The 20,139-nt window shown below is 50.7% G+C and overlaps 1 protein-coding gene across 1 annotated transcript; it reads left to right on the top strand.

Annotated features, from left to right (window-relative positions):
• The first annotated feature begins 6,651 nt into the window (after positions 1 to 6,651).
• On the top strand, positions 6,652 to 12,878 carry Klf10 (KLF transcription factor 10). The gene is made up of 4 exons (XM_051202458.1): positions 6,652 to 6,838; positions 9,500 to 9,730; positions 9,828 to 10,743; positions 11,155 to 12,878. The coding sequence occupies exons 1-4, from the start codon at positions 6,803 to 6,805 to the stop codon at positions 11,412 to 11,414; spliced, it is 1,443 nt and encodes a 480-aa protein (XP_051058415.1). The 5' UTR covers positions 6,652 to 6,802; the 3' UTR covers positions 11,415 to 12,878.
• Positions 12,879 to 20,139: the final 7,261 nt, after the last annotated feature.

Below are 20,139 nucleotides of genomic sequence, written 5' to 3'. Positions count from 1 at the left end.
TTGGGATTACAGGTGTGGACCACCACATCCCTTATGGGCAGCAGCTTTAGAATGAGATTTGCTCATCTATAGCCACCCCTAATGAGCCAGCTCTTGAAAGCTAAGCATGGTTGAACTTAATCAGCAAAACTGCATGGGAGACATGATTTATCCAATGAAGAGAGTTAAAAATGCATCTTCTATTCTTGTCTTCTTTCTTTCTGTCTTTCTTTCGAGACAGGTTTTTTCTGTGTAGCTCTGTAGATCAGGTTGGCCTTGAACTCATAGAGATCTGCCTGCTTCTACCTCTCTAGTGCTGGGATTAACTACCCGCCTTGTTTTCTTGAGATAAAGTCTACTGTATAATTTAGCCAGGTCTCAAATGCAGTATGTAGTATAAGCTGGCCTGCAACTTGTGACTCTCCTGTTTGGCCTCCTGAGTGATAGAATTACCATGCCTTCTTTAAAGTGTTTTCTTGACTGGGTTTTTAATTCCAACACTCAGGAGGCTGAGGCAGGTCAACCTTTGAGTTTGGGGCCAGTCTGATCTACCCTTTCTCCAAAAGAAATGTGATTTTTTTTTTCATAAAGAACGTAGGAGCTGACCAGAGGAGGAGAGGGAGAGCTGTGAAATGTAGACAGAAAGCCACTGTCCTTTGGGGACATGGCTGCTGGTAGGCTGCCCATGCCCCAATGAATAGCTCTGCATCCATGCACATACAGACAACACTAATTGGACTCTGAAGATAAACAACAGCGGCAATATTAACAGAAGAATACATGAAATTGGAAGGGTGATGAGGAACAGAATAGAGGGAGTAGGAGATAATGGTAGATGGATATGAACAAAATTTTCAAAGAATAAATAAAAATATTGCTAAATGAGTTTAAAACTACGTGTGATAGTCAACCTTTTTTTTTTTTTTTTTAATTTCCTTTTGTTGTTGTTGTTGAGCCCTAAATGTCCTAGAACTTCCTGTGTAGACTAGGCTGGCTATGAACTCAGAGATCTACCTCTCTAATGCAGGGATCAAAGGTGTGCGCCACCATGTTCAAGTGTGACAATTAGTCTTCAGTGTTGATTGAATAGAACTATAATTGTCTGCGGAACATGGGTGTGTCTATAAGGATGTTTGATGGGAGATGTAAGAGCCCCACGTTGGGCGCCATTTGTAAGGAGTATGTTTTTTCCACCCACCACCGCTGGTCTTGTCCCGCCACCGCATCAGCCCCAATTAACACACTGAGACTCTGTATTAGATATAATTCTGTTGGCCAGGTACTAGTTTCTTATCGGCTAGCTCTGTCTTAAGTATTAACCCATTTCTATGTATTTCCATGTGGTCTTCTTACCGGGGAAAGGGGCCAGCGTCTCGTCTCCCCAGACTCTCCATCTCCTAGTCCCTCCTACCTTCCTTTCCTATTGGCCAACAGGTGTTCCCAGGAAGGGTTAGGAGAGGACAGATGACCCAGTGTGCGTGGAACAGCCCTGGGCCGGGTCCTAGACTGAGCAGAAGGAGACAGGGAGCCGAACACCACATGCATTTCTCCTTGCATCCTGACTCTGGACACAGTGTGATCGGTCATCCCATGCTCCTGAGGCCATGATGGACTGGAACCCTTCAAACTGTCAGGCTAAGCCAATGATCCCTTGTAGTGTTTGGTCAGGGATCTGATCACAGGTATGAGAAAAGCAATTACTATACCACGGTGAAGCTATCACCCACCACTCAATGGCGCTGTTCTTGCCCTATGCCCCTTCTGACATTTGCAGTTCCTCCTCCCGCCCTTCTTTGCCTCTCCTCTCCACTTTATGCCTCGCTAGGCCGGAACATCAAGCAAAACATTTGGGAATGGAGTCCCTGACCCATCACCCTCAGCCAGTACCGCCCTGTGCACCTGTGTTGGCTTCTCTCTGGTGTTTCCTTTTCCTTTGGACTGTTCCTAACTTCAGATGCCACTATGCCCTGAGGATTCTTCACCTGCAGCCCGCCCACACATTATCCTCCCCTAAACTCCAGCTGAGACAATGCCACTTCTAGTCATCTCTGCCCGGTGTGTCACACAGAACCTCACCTCTGCATGCCCTAAAACAACTTGTCAGGACTGGAGAGTTGCAGGCACGCATTGCTTTTGAAGAGGACCTGAGCTCATTTCCCAGCACCGAAGACAGCAACTCACAACTGTCCCTAACCCCAGCTCTAGAGGGTCCAATGCCCTCTTGTGGCCGCTGCCCCCTCCCATACATGTAATTTTTAAAAAAACTACATCTTTTAAAATAAATAAATAAACAAACCAACTTGATGATTGTTTCCTGTCCTCCACAACCCACATCTTTTCTGTGGTCCCTTCTTCAGGCGATGATGTTGCATTAGATCCAGTGAATAAGCCAGAGACCTGGAGATCTTTTCCAACATCCTCATCCTCATCCCAGGTTGCAGCTCTGTCCCAGTCTCTCCAGGCCTGCCTTTGCTTCCTTTCTTTGGGCTTCATCTTCGCCACCTACACCTCAACCCACACACACATTCCTCAGGTCTGTTCTCCACTCTGGGCTACAATGAGCAACCTTCGAGACCCCCCCCCACTAATATTCATCCTCACCATCCCTGGGACCAAAGTTTCATGACATCCATTCAGTGGCACACACAGGACTAAGCTCCTCTTCCTGCTTCTCAAGTGTGTGACTCAGAGTTTTAGAGTATACTGAATCACTGATGCTCTCCACTCTGGGCTTTGAGTAGTTAACTTGAGGAGCCCTTTCTGACCCTTTCCTAGACACCCCCTAAACCCTGTGCACCCTCTCTCTTAGCATCTTCCAGCATGTGGCAATGGCCACAGTTTTGCTTCTCACATTATCCTAGAGTTTCCTTCAACACAGGGACTTCTTAGGACAGCTCTTCAGCTAATGCCTGGCATGTGGTGGGGCGATGAGCAAAGGACAGGGGACGAGAGCCTGCGACTGTAAGCAGCAAAGAGAGGCTGGCTGGTAGGTACAGTGTGTTCCAAAATCTGTGGCTAAAGTGGCGGATCTCTACCTCCCTCCCTCCACTGTTCTGACTGAAGGGAACAAAACACCATTAGCAACAAGGGTCAGCCTCTGAGGTACCACTTACAACTGCCCAAGATGACCACACTCTATAAAGGGCCTTGTAACAACACAAACTAAGACAAAGGTATGGAAGGACTCCTATGTCCATTCATATATTGACTGGTCTGTCTAATCCCAGGATCTTCAGAGACAATCTATAATTTTACTTTCTTCATTGAAAAAAAAAAAGTGCCTATTACAGAACAAAAACTAAATAAGAAGAATTGTGGAGCTGGGCATAGCAGCTCATATGGATGCAATCCCAGCACATGGGTGGGGGACAGGGCTGAGGCGGTGGTTTGCTGAGGGGTCTAGGCCAGCTTGGGTATATATGTGGGGTACATTATGAAGTGGCCACCATCTTACAGGAGCTTAGATCTGGGTGGACCATGGGCAAGATTCAGTACTATAAAGTCGGCTTTGCAGTAAGATGTAATAAGCACTTTACTTCTAGTACAAGGTGCTTTGAAGCAGAGGCAGAAAAAGAATCCAGCCTGGAGGTGTCAAGGAAGGCCACACCAACATGGCAAGGGAGCAAGAACCCAGAAACCAGAAATTACATTCTCCCAAGACAGTCCAGCCTCTGCACCATACAGAAAACTAGTATTTCATTCTGTACCCTGCAAATTTCTCAGTAGCCAGTCTCCACCTGAAAACCATCGTGCAGCCCAGGCTAGCCTTAGAATAGATCGTGCATTAGGCTCCCAAACGCTGGGATTAAACTTTTTCTTTCGAGACAGGCTCTGCGTAATGGCCCTGGCTGTCCTGGAACTTGCTCTGTGGACCAGGCAGGCCTCAGACTCACAGTCTGCCTCTGCCTCCTGAGTGCTAGAATAAAAGGCGGAGACTAAACCTTAATGTAAAGCAGGGATGACACATCCCTGCAATCCGGTATTTGAAAGACAGGAGAATCAAGAGTTCGGGGCCAGTCTACTGGGCGCCCTAGAATACACAGCTGCTCAATAACATTTGCTGATGTGTATAGATGATTGGGGGCATGAATAAGGTGTCCATTGATTGGGGGTGTGGTATGGAGATGTAAAAATGCACTATTTGTTAGCTCTGGGTAAGCAGAGAATTTAGTAGATAGTTGGAAAGGCTGAGAAAGTACCTGGCAACTCCCAATTCATAAAGGGGTGGCCTTTGGTTTCCTGATAACGCAAAGGTCATTTATTTAAGTAGGGAGTGTTGTGATCAAGTCTCAACTTTTAGCACGGAATCTGAGCACTTAAAAACAAGCTGGGTGTGGGTGGGATGTCCCGGGATGACAGATTAAAAATAGCTTCATCCAAGCAAGAGGTGAAAACCCCCGGCCAGGGGGTCTGCCTGGTGCCCATTATCCCAGCACCTGGAAGGCTGTGGCGGGAGGGTTGTCCTGAATTAACTGTGAGCATAGTCTACAATGCAAGTGTCAGGCCAACTAGGGCCACAGAGTGAGACCCTGTCTCCTCAGACAGGCAGTATTGCAAAACAGTGTGTAGGTGTTTTCGACAAAGCTGCACAGACCTGGGGACTAAGTGGAGCCCACTGAAGTTTTGAGGGAGGCGACAGTGGCTGTCTGGGCAATGAGGAACTGAAGACCGCACCGAAACAGTTTTAGATTAGGCGATGTTGGGTCTGAATTCCTTGAGGGGCAGCGTTCTCTGTATCTCCAGGAACTGCCACCACCGGCCAGTCCCCCTACCCTTTCTCTCTTTTCTGTAATGATCTCCCCAAGTTTTGAATGCTCCCTACAACCCAGTGTGTGTTGGGGGAGCACACCACGCCAACAGGCCCCACGGTGTCGAAAACACGGAGTTCAGGCTTGGTGGGTCTGTCTGGGACCACTCCAGGGGGTGGCGGCTTCCTGGCAGGAAGGCGGGCGGGCGGGCGAGCCTGCTGCTGGGCACACACAGGCGCTTCCTGCGCTGCAGCAGGTGCCCAGACCAGCTGCTCCGAACCTTCAGGCTCAGAGCAACAGGATGGGCCAGCCCAAGCGGAAGGAAGCCTGCAGGGAGGGACGCTCCTGCAGACAGAAGCAGGGGCACCGGGTGGAGGGAGGCAGGAAGAGCTGCCCGGGTTGCTGAGCTGGCGCTCCTCCAGCGGATTCAGAGCAGGCAGTGAAGGAGGCCATTCAGCCATCGTCCCCACCCCACCCCCACCCGGGGCCTCTCTGGCCCATGGTATTATCGTTCCTCTTGCTGCCGGCTGACTTTAGGTATACCACGAGGAACCGTGAGATGGTGGTAGAGTTGGCGGCCTCTACAACAGTTCCCTCCGTTACCCATGCTGCGGTGACTGGAGAGGGGCGGCGCGAGCTGAGACAGCCCGCAGGAAGGCGGTGACTTTTGTCGCACGACCCGCTGCCTGCCCCGGGGGAGAAGATAAAAATCTCTAGTTTGCTTTAAGCCCCGCTATCGCTGCCTCCGGCTCCAGCAGCGGCTGTGAACCCGCACAAACGGTCGAGGGGGGCGGGGCAGTAAGGGCGCCGAAGAGGAGCCGAGAGCTCCGGGGCTGGGAAGCCACAGCCCCCGCCCCGGCTGCTGCACACGGGCGGCCTCCCTGCAAGCGGCTCCGCTTGCCCCAGACCCTGGAGTGGCGGAGGGAGGGGGCAGGGACAGGAGCCCAGCCCACGAGCGCCTTCCTGGCAGGGCGTCGGCGAAGGCCGTGTGGTCCCGCGGGTGGGGGAGGCGGGGTCCGCCTCGGGGACGACTCGCACACTACTTCAAACTCCTACGGACACCGAGCTCAAACTCGATCCTGCCACCGGGCGCTCGGGTCTAGGGCTCCGGGACACGCCGCGAGCCCTACGGGACGGGCTCCCCGCACCGGGCGCCCAGGAGGAAGGACGGGAGGGACGCGCAGAGGCGGGCCCTGCCGCCGCCGGCGCCTGTGCCTGTGCCGCAGATGGGAGGGCGAGCCAGCGCCCGCCGCCCGGGCGTGGGCGCTGAGTGCGAGCAGGTGTCCGCCGTGACAGGGCTCCCCGCCGCCGCCTCGCGGCTCAGAGCGACAGAACCCGGCGGAGGCTCAGGGACGCCGCTCGGTGTGGTCCACCCGGCTGCTGCCACCACGCCAGACCCACGAGGACCGCGCTGCCTGCCAAAGGAAATCTCCAGGCTCGGCCCCGCGCTCTCCGCCTCCGCTGCTCGCCCGGGGCCCCGCCCACTCCCTGGCGGGCCCGAACGCCGCGGGCGCGAAGGGGACAGGGCGGGGCGGGCTTCCCTCCTCTCCCCTCCCCTCCCCTCCCCTCCCCTCCCCACGTGGGACCGGCTCTCCCCGGAGCCTGGATGCCTCCCGCCGCCACCGCGCCTCTCAGTGATGGCCCCGCCAGTGGCACCGCCCCCGGGGCGCGGGCGGGCGGGGGACGGACAGGAAGCGAGGGGTGGGCGAGGGGCGCCCCGGAGTCAGGTGGTCCCCGGAGTTCCCCGGGGCAGGACCGAGGGAACGCGGCGCCTCGGGGTTGTGTACACGCTCCACTGACAGAGCTTCTTGCAGCCGGGCAGCCGCTGATCACGCGTGGCCCCGCGAGCCCATTGGCTGGGGCCTCACACACCTTTGCCGCTGATTGGCCGGCGCCAGGCCCCGCCCCCGGCCCCCGCCCCCGCCCCGCGGCGCGGGGCAGGCAGAGCGGCTACCTGAATGGGGAGGGGGGCAGACGGCGCGGAGCGCGGCGGCGTCGACGTCTAGTGTCTCAGTGCGCCCGCCGTCTGTGGCCAGGCAGCCAGCAGCAGCTCGGAGGCGCCTCGCCAGCCAGCCATGCTCAACTTCGGCGCTTCTCTCCAGCAATCTTCGGTAAGTCACCTGGGGATGCTCGTCCCTGCCTGCTCGCCCGCCCGCCCAGGGTCGCCGAGCCAGCCCCTCGGGGGAGGGCGCGAAGCCCGAGTCCCCGCATCAGCCACGCCTGAGGACCCAGGCTGCAGCGGGGTCTTGCCTGGGTGTCCTGCTGGGGACATCATCGAGGGCATGAGCGGAGGAGGGCTCGGGAGAGGGAGCTCTTTTTGGGTAACCTGGACCAGGGCAGTGCGATCTTGTGCTTCCCTGGGTGTCCAGTGGACAAGGAGGGGGACACCCGAGCAGGAGAGCGAACTGGAGGGGGGGTGCCTCCCTGGGAGCGCGGCGAAGCTGGAGGGGGCGCCCTGCACCTGGCACTGGCGGGAGATGCCCCTGTCTGCACCAGGAGTGCTACCCGGGGTGGCAAGGACTGAGTGCTCGGGAGCTGGCTGTCCGAGAGGCGGGCGCCTGCTCGTCCGGGAGGGACCTGGGTGGGTGGGTGCGTGCTGCCAGGTGGGGACCACACGGCTGGGCTGGCCCGGGGCTGGGGGAGGGGACGGCTGGCTGGCGACGGGATGGATGGCACCCACTGCAGGCAGACGTAGGGAGGGGACTCCCATCCCTGGCGGAGAGGCAGGTGGCCGCCTGGGGATTACTCGGCAGGGGGGCAGGGCCCTGCAGACAGCTGGGCGGGGGAGCGGGGACCGCGAGACGCGGGGGCCGCGCGCCTGTCGAGGTGGGAGCCGTGCAGCCCGCGCCCGTGGGCGCCGCACGTCTGGGGAGCCTGCAGAGACGCGGGCCCGGGCCGGCTGCCCGGAAGCAGCGGCGAGGGGGCGGGGGACGCGGGTGGGCCGAGGTCCCGCGGATCGTGCGGGCGGAGCGCCCCGGGCTCCCACCGAGAGAACGAGCGAGCGAGCGGCCGCTCCCGGGAGGAGGGCGGCGGCGGCGGCCGGTTTCCGCGGGGACCCGGCGGCTCCTCCTCCCGCAGCTGGAGGCGGAGGCCGGGGCTGGGCGGCGAGTGGGTGCACCCGGGGAGCTCCTCGTCCCTGAGTGACCCAGCCCCGGCCTCCGCCAGGCAGGGGCGGGAGCGTGGCCCGGCCCTGCTGTCGGTTCCTAAGGGAACCGCGGCTCGGGGGAGGTGGAAGGGGCGGGCGCCGCCCGGTGCGCACTGGCGAGCGGTTGGCGGCGGCGGCGCCCGCGGCCCCTCCCTCCCCTGGCGGGCGGGCGGGGGCGGGGCCCGAGCTCAGGAAGTAGGGGAAAGGTGACGGCGCGGCAATCCCCAGTTCACGTTTCCTGCGCCGGCCCGAGCAGCCGCTGATCACGCTTTGTTCACATGCCTCGCCCCCTCCCCGCGCCCCCGCCCCGGGCCGCCCAGCCAATCCGGGCACGGGCCGCAGGCGGGCTGGCCAATGGCAGGGGCGGGGCGCGGGGACGTGCGCGCGGCGGGCAGCGTTCCCGGTGACTCACCCGCCAGCCTCATTGAGGTTAGGGCGGCCCCATCCGTTGGGCCCCGCCAGCGAGGATCTCCCCCGCCGGCCGGCCTCCCGCGCCCCGCCCCGCCCCGCCCGCCCCCGCCCGGCTTCCCTTTCCTGCCTCGCACCGGCTCGCTCCCCTCCCAGCTTCCCTTCCCGGCCCACATTCCTCACCCCTGCCTGCCTGCCTGCCTTTTTTTTCACCCCTTTCTTTGCGTTGGTGCCTAGAGGCTTTTTACACTTACATTACTTCATGCATTGCAGATTACATAAAGGCGCGAACGATTATGCAATTTGCATTGTTAGTAATATTTCAAGAACAATGTCTTTCCCCCACACTTTCAATAGGAAGGTAGACATTTTTAAAAAAAGGTTTATAGCTTTTTTATCTTTATAATTTAATTTTGTTAGGTTTTGCCCTGTTTTTTGAGTGAGGCTGGCCCTGAACTTGATAAACAGCCAAAGTTGGCCTTGAACTCTTGTCTTCTCTGCCTCACAATGTATAATGCTTTTCATTTTCAATCTCTACTTTGACCAGAAGGATTTGGAAGTTCTTTTTAAAATGAAAAAAAGAGAGATGGATGTTTCTTTTAAAATGCAGCTCAAAGAACTTTTTATTAAAACTGTGAGGTTGAAAGAGTTGCACAAACACAAAGCATAAACTGTTATCAAGCCGCATTTAAAATAAATTAAAACCAATTTTTACACTCTGACTAGGTTTGTTGCTTTGCAAATTCTAAGCCTGATCATGTTTCTTATGGTACACCAAGCCATTGTATTGGATAGATCCAGTAAAATAAGAGATGTGGAGATGTTGAGACTTGGCAAAATAAAACAGATTTTCCCGTTGTTGTTGTTGGTGTGTGTGTGTGTGTTATTTTCTTTGAGATGCAACCTCCAATTGCTTGTCCTCTGCAGACCTGAGGTTGCACATGGCATTCCTCCTTGCCAGGCTAGATTTTGTGCCCCTATTTATTTTACTTGATCTTTACCATCCATAATGAGGTTACCAATTTCAGACTTCAGGTGACTGGATATAACTTTTAACTTGGAAGTAGTTTGCTTTTTAGGATAAACACTGGTCTTGGTTGCCTTACTGCAATAAGGTGGCATCCTTTAAATTCAAAGGCTGTTTTTAAAAGGTTGCACATCCCTGTCGTTTGAGTAATGAGAAGTGTGCTGATGAACTGAAAGCGTTGTTTCTTCATAGGAGGAGAAAATGGAAATAATGCCTGAGAAGCTGAAAGAGAGTGTGTACACCTGGAACAAGACTGAGAAAAGTGATTTTGAAGCTGTGGAAGCGCTCATGTCCATGAGCTGCGACTGGAAGTCCGGCTTCAAGAAATACCTTGAAAACAGGCCTGTCACCCCAGTGTCTGACACCTCCGAGGAGGAGAGCTTGCTTCCAGGGACTCCCGACCTTCACACAATCCCGGCATTTGTGAGTATTCTTGCGTGGGTAGAAATTGCAGCATTTTTCAGCACTTACACAGTGAGTTCCTCGTTTCTCATGCTTTTGCCTGTATCTCTCTTTGTAGTGTTTGACTCCGCCTTACAGCCCCTCTGACTTTGAACACTCTCAGGTGTCAACTGTGGTGGCACCAGCGCCATCTGCTGGCCACTTCAAACCATTCTCCGAGGCTGCTAAGGCCCCCGTTGCTGCTCCTCCCTTCAAAGAGGAGGACAAGAGTCCTGTAGCTGCCCCTGCCCTCCCTAAGGCTCAAGCAACAAGTGTCATCCGCCACACAGCTGATGCCCAGCTGTGTAACAACCAATCTTGCCCTGTGAAAGCAGCCAGCATCCTTAACCATCAGGACAGTTCTTTCCGAAGAAGGACCCACCTAAATACTGAGGCTTCAAGAAAGAGCGTACCTTGTGCGGCCGTGTCACCAAACAGATCGAGGTGTGAGCAAAATGCAGCCGCAGATGGTGATGAGGAGGCAGGCGCTGCTCCGTACGACTTTGCTGTGCCTTCCTCAGAGACAGTCATCTGCAGGCCTCAGCCCGCTCCTCCGTCCCCATTGCAGAAGTCAGTATTGGTCTCCTCGCCCACAGTACCCACTGGGGGAGTGCCGCCTATGCCTGTCATCTGCCAGATGGTTCCCCTTCCTGCAAACAACTCCCTTGTGACCACAGTTGTCCCTAGCGCTCCCCCCAGCCAGCCACCGGCTGTCTGCTCACCTGTGTTGTTCATGGGCACTCAGGTGCCCAAGGGCACCGTGATGTTTGTCGTGCCCCAGCCAGTTGTGCAGAACCCAAAACCTCCGGTAGTAAGCCCCAATGGCACCAGACTGTCTCCCATTGCTCCCGCACCTGGATTCTCTCCTTCAGCAGCAAGAGTCACTCCCCAGATTGATTCGTCCAGAGTGAGGAGTCACGTTTGTAGCCACCCAGGATGTGGCAAGACTTACTTTAAAAGTTCCCACCTGAAGGCCCACGTGAGAACGCACACAGGTACTGCCCCCTTTGTATGCTTCGTCTGGGAAATGAGTATGTCTGGAGTTTTGAGTGTGATCACAAATGCACACTAGTGTATCAAAGGGTTTGCTTCGCCTGGAAGCATGGTGGATGATAAAGTATCTTTAAAATGGCTAAATTTGTCCCCGGACCCAGTGGCATACCTTGTAATCTTAGCGTTTGGGAAGTAGAGGCAGGCGTGTGGTAATGCATATATTATCATCTGTGATGTAAGGCGTGTGCCGTAGCATCAATCACACTAGTAATACTTGGATATACTTAAGATAACTTAGAAACTGACCAGCTTTTGATTTTAAGTTCTATGTCCATGTCTGGGTCTAGATGTGGTAGAATATAGAACCTACAGGTCGTCGGTGTGTAGTAACCATCTGACTTTCTTTGTTTCAGGGGAAAAGCCCTTCAGCTGCAGCTGGAAAGGCTGTGAAAGGAGGTTTGCTCGCTCTGATGAACTGTCCAGACACCGGCGAACACACACCGGTGAGAAGAAATTTGCCTGTCCTATGTGCGACCGTCGGTTCATGAGGAGTGACCATTTGACCAAGCATGCCCGGCGCCACCTATCAGCCAAGAAGCTCCCAAACTGGCAGATGGAAGTCAGCAAGTTAAATGACATGGCTCTGCCTCCAACCCTGGCTTCTGCACAGTGACAGGCCAGAAGATGAAGAGTCAGAACTAACTTTGTCAGTCAGGAGCCAGTGATGGTGTCAGTGCTTCTGCAGGTCTGCGGCCCTCCAGCAGGGCTGAGGGGAAGGCCAGCCTGGGTTGGATGACAAGCGCTTCAGCCACAGGCAGGTCACAGAAGGGCAGGTTTCATTTCCTTCCACATAGAGCGATGAGGAAGCTTTTTTTCCTTTGGATTGTTGTGAAGGTTTCAGATGAGGTCAGCACAGATTTCCAGTCATGTCCACACTGGGTACTTTGTTTTTGCAGTTTATACTTGAGGCCAGCTCTGCGCTGTGATTCTAAAGCATTGGTTTCAAGAATCTGGAGGCTGGAAATTCCGGTACAGAGATGGATAGAGCTAAAAAAAAATGAGTTTGCGTTCCACAGAGATGCCATCTTCTCCTAGAGTTATCATTTTTATTACTCCTCATCTTTCCATTCAGCTTCATGGATGTAGTTATTAAGTCTATCTACAACTATCATTTCCCACTATTGTTGGTATTTATAGTTGAACAGCTGGACATTGTTAGTGGGGAGCCAAAGAATTGGAACCCTTGTTACCTTAAATGCTTGGAAGTGCAGCTAAAGAAAAAGGGTTTTTTTTGTTTTTGCATTTTTGTTTTGAAAGTTTTAACAACATTTAGCCATTTGACTCTACTTTAGATTTAGTTTGCCTGCAGTTTCTTGTATAGATTTGAAAATTGTATACCAATGTGTTTTCTGTAGACTTAAGATACACTGCACTTTATTTAGAAAAAAATCTGAAGGTGAAAATATGTATTATAAAGAGGGGATATCAGAAATTCTAGATAACTCCTTGGGAAAGATGGCTTTATGTCATCAGTAAAGGATGCTCGTGTCAGAGACATACTGTGTGCTTTTTCAAACTAGGAAGTTAATGGCCATTACAGGCAACAGTTTCCTCTGTTTATAGGCGTTTTTCAGGGTGTGGGAATAGATAGGTAGAAAATTATTAGAACATTCACTTCCAACTTGAAAATGGTGTTCACAATGCAGTTATTTTCTTACCCGCCACAGGGTTTGGGCACCTTCGAAACTCATTGAGATTTAATGTGTCATAAAGTGTCACTCACACCTGCAGTTCTGGGGATTGAATCCAGGGCCTTGCATGTGTTCTGCAAGCCCTCTACCACCGGGCTGCATCCCCAGCCTAGAACAGTGGCTAACAGTATTTCTGTTCTGTTGTAAAGTGGATAACACACTTGGTAGTAAAGGTAAATTGTTCAAAATACACAGTGAAAAACTGTCACTATACCTTCCCATTTAAACTGTTTCTGTACCTTGGGTGTAGGTTTCTGACATGCCAACTTGAACCCTTAAAAAAGATTTTTCTTAAAAAAAATTATAAAGAATCATGAGTTCCAATTTGCACAATATTTTTTGTTGTACTTTATACCTGTTTACAATAAAGAATTTCCTTTGTTATACACTGTGGACTTGTTGTTTTGTTAAAATCCATTTTCTATCTCACCTTGACATGAATCTCATTCCCATTAGAACCTGAAGCCAGATTTCTTTGAGATGTTATGTGAGCCAGTGTGATGATATGTTATTTATGATTTATTAAAGCTTGCCTGAGGATTCAGAAAGCAAAGCCAGCTTTAAGCTTATAGAGATCAGGTGGTGGTGGTGGTACCCACCTTTAATTCCAGGACTCTGGAGACAAAGGCAGATGGATCTCTCTGAGTTCAAGGCCACCCAGGCCTACACAACACTGAATCAGTCTAAAAGAGTAACATAGCTCATGCCTACAACCCCGGGACTCATGAGAGGTGTTTAAGACAAGAACAGGGTCTCAGAGCTGGCATCCATTCTCCAGCCACACTGAAGATAGGAAGGCGTAGAGTCTGTAGCCAAGTTGAAGAGAACTTAGCAGTCTGAGTGAATCTGAGGAGCAGTTTAGTTGGGTGCCGTTAGAAGATCGCCCCTTTGGTCTCAGCTGAGGTAGAGGTAAGATAAACTGGCTTGGCTGCTTTGCTTTTCTGAAACTTGAACCCCAATATCAGTCTCTGAATCTTTTATTTATTGTGCTACAAGCCAGCCTGTTAAGTGATTTTTTTGGGTATTTTGCTTTTGGGATGGATCTCTTATGTAAATCATGATGGCAGCCAAGCTTCTGCTTCCCAAGTGTTAAGGGGTTGTAAGTGTGAGTCACCACAGTCAGTTCACATATTAATTTTTAAATATACTTGTGCATTTTGATCATCTGAACTTCAAATACAGCTCTGGCCCTCTGAAACCTTGTTAAGTAGCTTTGGAGCTAACTAGAACACCACAGTGTATTTACATGCAATGCAGCTGCTGTGGCCAGTGTAAAACAGACTGACCTGTCACCCGGTAGGGACTTCTCAAGTTAGTCACTCAGATCAAGAAGTGACACTTTCGATACAGTGGACATACTGGTACTTAGCAGCACGAGAGGACACTCCCCTTCTGGAGAGAGGCACGGTTGTAAGGTGTGTGAATTTTATAAGGCCACTATTTTAGTTGGCCGCAAAGCCTCTGTTCTCTTATACCCTGATCTAACGTCTGGCTCGCTTTTTGAGACAGTCTCACTGTAGCCCAGGCTGGCCTGAAACTCACTAGATAGCCCACGCTCCACAAACTTGCAGGTATGCCGGAGTGCTAGGATTAGGTGTGTATCACCGTTTTCGCTTACACTTTCCCACTGGTTGGTTGGTAAAACAGCCTTGTAAAAACCTATCAGAGGTTAGTGACTGGGGTATACTAATCCCTTCATTGCATATGTTAATTCCTTCATTGTATATGCTAATTCATTGTATGCTCTGTAAGAAAGGTTTACCTTAGTTATCCTGTCAGTGAGTGCTTGTGGATATGTATGTCACTCCCTAAATTATAAACTCAGTCGGCCCTGGTTAGCTCTGAGCAGTTAACCATTTTGATTGACAAGGATGGGAGTCTGTGATCTAACCCATCCTTTCCCCCTGGGATAAGTTGTGATTGTTTTGAGGGGTGGGAAACAATCTGGCCTTGATCTTGCCATGTCTCAACCTAAGTGGTGAGGTTTTACTTTCTGGTTTTTTTTTTTTTTTTTTTTTCGTTATTTATTTTGAGACCATCTTGTAGCCAAAGCTGGAGAGACTTTTTGGCTAGACCCACACTGCTGACTAGTCTAATCCAGCATCTCACAGCCTCTCCCTGATTTTCTGTTCCTATTCTCTTCTTGTGAACTAGTCTTTCCCTTTGGAAAAGGGAAATCAGATCAGATCCTCTGTTTAAAACATTTTAAAACCTCCCAGTACACAAAGAATGAAGTCTGGATACTTAGTCCCCTTCTTGCACAACTTGTTTGAGACAGGTAATCCAGGCTGACCTTGAACTCCCAACCCCCTGGCCTCCACTTCCCAGATCAGAGACAGACAGGCATGCACCACCAAACTTGGCACCTTTTAGTTTTCATAAAACCAGATCTTGCTTTGTAGCCCAGGCTGGCTTCAAACTTGTTGCAATTTTACCAGAACCCCCCCCCCCCCCGTGGGATTCCAGGTATGAGCCAGTGCCACTGTGTGACAAATGAGTCATGTGCAATCTGAATTTTTAGCCAAGCTCTGTTAGGAGGCCCACTTCGGACTCCAGCACTGGGCCAGGGTGACTGCAAATACAAGGTCAGTTTGCTTAACATTTGTGTTCCAGGCTAGCCAGTACTACATAGTGAGACCCTGTCTTAAATTATTTTCAAGCAACCACATCAAAGAAGTAAAAAATGAGAAAAACCAATGTTAACATTAAACCTGTATATCCAAACTATTCCTACATTGAGTCAATATGATTGCCTCTAGAACGAAAGCCTGGAAACACATTCTTGCATGTTTACAGCACATCCTACTTGGGGCCACCCATGTTCCAGGTGCTTGGTAGTCGCAGGCTTGGAGCTCTGGGAAGGTCCCTGATACCCAGCACCACTAGGCTCCTACCCACCACTCCCCTCCAATTCCACCTTATCCTTTACTCTCTGTCCAAGCTCTGAGCCTTCTATGCCACTTAGTGTGTGGTGAATGTTTTCCCTGCCCTTTTCCTTGACATTTCCACTATCATAATCATTACCCTTTACTGAAATTGCTTAATGTCTCTGTTTTTCCCTTGACTGTAAAACTCCACAAGGACAGGAGTCTGAGTCTTGCCCTCAGTGTCTAGTACAGCCCCAACACGTACCGGGCTCAATCAGTTTGCTAAACTGAAAATTGAACCAAAAAAGGAAGTCATTGCAACTGCAGGAAGAGAATAGCTAGGAAGCTGTTAGGTGACACGCAGGATACAGACAACAGGATGCTGAAGGCAGCCCTATCATTCTTTGCTAGTGCAGGAAGGACCACTTACCCGCATTCCAAACTTAAAGAAGGCTGGTATAGTAATACTTGTCCGGCATGTGCCAACCATCACACCACAAAAACAGCTGTGGCACATAGATTCTTTCTATTTCACTTTATTGTTTTTATTTTAAACAGGATAGGAATACAATATAATAGAGGTGAATATACACACGACTTACATGGGCCCTTCAAGAGAGTCAGACTCCTTGTCTAGAACTGCTGAGAAAAGTCAACTTAATGTTCCCTCTAACCATCGTTGCTCTCGGGGTGGGCAGCGACCACTGGGCATGCAAGGAGCACTGGGCACACATGTTGCCTTGGAGGGAGCATCCTCTTCCCGAAGATGAATGGGAGTCTCTCTTCTCCAGCAGTTCTGGGGTGAAGACCAGGATGAGATGAATTGTCTCACTAGCACCAGGGCCTCTCTCGGCCCAGGTAGCAGTGTCCCAAAGGATGTGTCAGTAAGAGCATTGGTTAATTTGAAAGAACTGGTGTCCCGGGATGCTGGAGAAATATAACCAATCAAACAAACAGAGCAATTTACACATGTACACACACACACACACACACACACACATACACACACACACACACACACCGAACTGATTATAGGGACTGAGAAGCTTACAGCTGTCAAGCTGGACCAGAAGACTTCATGGTGTGGTTCTAGTACAGATGCCAGCGCAGGCCCAAAACCCACTTACAGGTCTTGCTTTGTTGTTTTTGAGAAAGGGTCTTATGTAGCCCAGGCTGGCCTTGAACTCACAATGTAGCTGAGGATGACTGGGAACTCCTGATCCTCCTGCCTCAATCTTACATGCTGGGATAACAGATCCACTTCACCACGGATGATGTATTCAGTGCTAACGATGGGAACGATGGGAATGGAAGACTGAATACAAAGCAAGCACCACCTACCAGCTGAGCCTCTTGTTTTATCTGGTGACCAGGTTTCACTTTGAGCTCAGGTTAGCCTGGGACTCACAATCCTCCCAAGTGCTGGGATTGAGAGTGCATGCTGTCTCTCCCATCTTCAGTTTGAGTGCAGTTCAATTCAGGTGCAGGGAGGAGAGCAATCTCAGAGCAGCAGGGGTTTCCCTAACTCAGCCTCTTGTTCTATTCTGTCTTCTCCTGAGCGAGACCCCACCCACACTAGAGGCAGTAAGTCTGTTTAATTCAATGTATCCGAGTATGCCCTTAGAGACCATGCGGGATATTTGACCATAGATGGGCATGCTGTAGCCCAACCAATTTACGCACAAAATTAACCAGGTTACACTGATAAGAGTTTACGTGTGTGTGTGTGTGTGTGTGTGTGTGTGTTTAGAATGTTTCAGACAACCTGGGGCTCCACAGTCAAGGTTGGATCCTGAGCTACTGTTATTGGGTGTATAGTATACTCTAGAATGGAAATCGCATTATTGGGGGGGGGGTCTTTCTACGTAGAGCTGCCTCTCCTGGAACTTTCTCTGTAGGCCAGGCTGGCCTTGAACTCACAGAGATCCACCTGCCTCTGAGTGCTGGCATTAAAGGTGTGTATCATCACTGCCCAGCCTTGGATTTCTTTCTCTTTTAAAAAAAAAAAAAAAAGAATTTTTTTATTATTTTATATGCATTGGTATTTTGCCTATATGTACGTCTGTGTGAGGATATCAGACCTTGGAGTTACAGGAAGTCATAAGCTACCATGTGAGTGCTGGGATTTGAACCCAGGTCCTCTGGAAGAGCATTCAGTGCTCTTTAAACACTGGAGCCATCTCTCCAGCCCTGAAATATGTGTTCTTATTCTGAGTCTTGTTATCCACTTTTAATAATATACCAGCCCTGTCCCATTCCTAGAACTAGCAGCAAGCTCATAGGAAGATACATACATCGAGCCCTTGAAACACCATCCATTGTATGTTGGTTGGTAGTATTCTAGGGTCCGTGCCTGGGAACACACACTGACAATGAATGCCTTAGGATGGCCACCAAGGGTGGCCACTTTTTCTGTAAAGAAAATCCACCTGAAATCGGATGCTTCCATGATATCCAGTGTTCCCACAGTTTTGTCTTATACCTAATTATTTGGGTGACCCATTTACACTAAACTCATAGTAATGAGGCCAGTCTGAAGCAGGAAGCCTGAGACATTTGCTGAACCGAGCGAAAGAAAGCTGGGTCATTTGTCATTTGATTAGAAAGCACAAGTTTGGACAGAAGTCACCCCAGACACAGCCAGCCCACAAACCAAGCTCATCAGTTTACCCAGTCCCCTTTGCCCTTCTCAGAGTGACCCAAGCATCAGCAAGCTTGGCTAACTCCTGACCACTGCCCAGACACTCCTCAATAGAGCTACAAATGGCAGAAAGATGTGCTCTCAAGTCTATGTCACAATCCCATGGGGATGTGGGTTGGCTGGAGGGACAGAGGCATCTTTCTCCCCAGGAAATTATTAAGTTACATCTGTTTAGGGCCTACCCAGATATGGTGGCTTCAAACGACAGAATTCCAACGAATCATAACTCTCTCTTTTTGATTCACTGTAGCAGAGTCCATTGACATGTGGCTGTCTGTTCTAAGCCTTCCCTACCAAATGCATCCTGTTCTGCACAGGGAGTTAGAAACTCACTGCTCTCCTTAGTGAGTGCCAGTGGCCCCGTGTGACCCTGGCCGAGCAGCTGGCAGTGGGACCCTGAAATAGGAAGGGCTCTACAATACATAAGACGTGATACTTCGCCTCTTGAAAGAATTTACTTTTCCACTCTAATTTTAGCCACTAGTATAGCAAAGCCTACATTTGGGGGAAAAAAAAAAAAAAAGCAGCACGGAATTGTGCAAAGAAGATGAAGTAAAGGAAATGCAAGGCCGAGTGGCGGACACAGGGTGAGGTGGAGGCTGAAAGATCGTATCAAGAGCCCGTCTCAGAGACAGAACAAGACAGTCAAACAAAAACAGAAATCGGACAAGTGAAGGAGCCACGCCCCCGTGGTAGGCTTTGCGAGGAGCCATTCTTATTTATCTGATTAGATTATCGGAACCTTGAATATCAATTTCAAAAAGACAACTCAACTTTCATGGCCCCGCTAAAAGATAAATATGAGCACATTTGAGTTTACTGCCAGTAGACATGGGAAACCAGGACGACCTCGTGACAGGAGCATTCTGGGGTCACTGCCTTGCATGTTGATCTCTGTGCACCGAAATCGCAAACCCAGTTAACCATGCCATGGCTCTGTTCCATTATCTACGCATTTCATCTGACCTGTTTTCCAAAATGGAGTTAGACTAAGGGACATCACTGAGGGTAGTGTCTGCTGAGTATATGCAATGCTCTGGCTTTCATCCTTAGTGGAGAGGAGGTGGGAGGAGAACAGGAAGATGGGGTGGGGAGGTAGAACGAAAAAGGGAGGAAAGGAAGACGGGGAGGGGGTGGGTAAACTTAAAGAGGGCCACAGTGGCAACTATTACACTGTTGTAGCTCAGATCAATTATCAAAACAGAGAAGGCCCTCGGAGTTAGGGACAACAATCTGGTGTCAATGTAACAATTGTCAAGTCCCAAACATTCACAGTATGGGGATAGGGCAGACAGTAACTTGCTTCCAACATGGCCATGATTTTACATGTCATCATGCAGTCTCCTCCTACCTCAAGGACAGCTAAGCTGTAGAACCAACCCAAGGCTGAATAAGAGACCTGTGGTTTTCAGGGCTTTCTCATAAACAACCATCTGTTGTGACGACACTCAAGCAGGCCTGTAGGGTGGTTGGTATGGTGCGGAAGTGGACCATTTGCCAATAGCTGGCACTATCGCAAGCCATGGATCTTGGATGTCTATCCCTTCTCCACTGAGGTTTCAGGGGATGTGTTAGAATAACTTACTAACATAATTTATCACTAGATAGTTAAGATGAGCTGGCAAAAGGGCCCAGTCCAGAGAGATGGTTGCTCAAGTTTGTCATTTCCCATGCTGATCAGAGATAAGCAGGATGTGTGTGAGTGTGTGAGGGGAGACTGTGGGTGTGTGTGAATGTGTGTGAGTGCCTGTGTGAGTGTGTAAGGGGAGAGCATGTGGCTGTGTATATGTAAGTATGAGAGCATGTGAGTGTGTGTTTCTCTCTGAGTGTGTGTGAGAAAGTCTCTCAGAGAGTGTGTGTGAGTCTCCAAGAGAGAAAGTGAAAGTGTGTGTGTGTGTGTGTGTGTGTGTGTGTGTGTATGTTGCATCAGAGCTTTGATTTTATTTTTGCTTTTGAGGCAGGCCATTTTATTTTTTTTAGCTCTTGTAGAGACCAGGCTGGCCTCAAACTCACAGAGATCCACCTGCCTCTGCCTCCCGAGTGCTGGGACTAAAGGCATGTGCCACCATCGGCCGGTGA

The sequence above is a fragment of the Phodopus roborovskii genome, unplaced genomic scaffold (assembly GCF_943737965.1).
Source record: "Phodopus roborovskii unplaced genomic scaffold, PHOROB, whole genome shotgun sequence".
In the NCBI taxonomy this organism is placed as follows: Eukaryota; Metazoa; Chordata; class Mammalia; order Rodentia; family Cricetidae; genus Phodopus; species Phodopus roborovskii.
Note: the sequence above shows the minus strand (reverse complement) of the source record. Positions and strands in the feature narration are given on the sequence as shown.

Bases quoted from the DNA above. Each gene is read 5' to 3' on its own strand.
- Klf10 (XM_051202458.1), top strand. From the start codon at position 6,803: ATGCTCAACTTCGGCGCTTCTCTCCAGCAATCTTCG. The intron at 6,839-9,499 runs GTAAGTCACCTG...GTTTCTTCATAG, and splicing joins CTTCTCTCCAGCAATCTTCG to GAGGAGAAAATGGAAATAAT. The intron at 9,731-9,827 runs GTGAGTATTCTT...CTCTCTTTGTAG, and splicing joins TTCACACAATCCCGGCATTT to TGTTTGACTCCGCCTTACAG.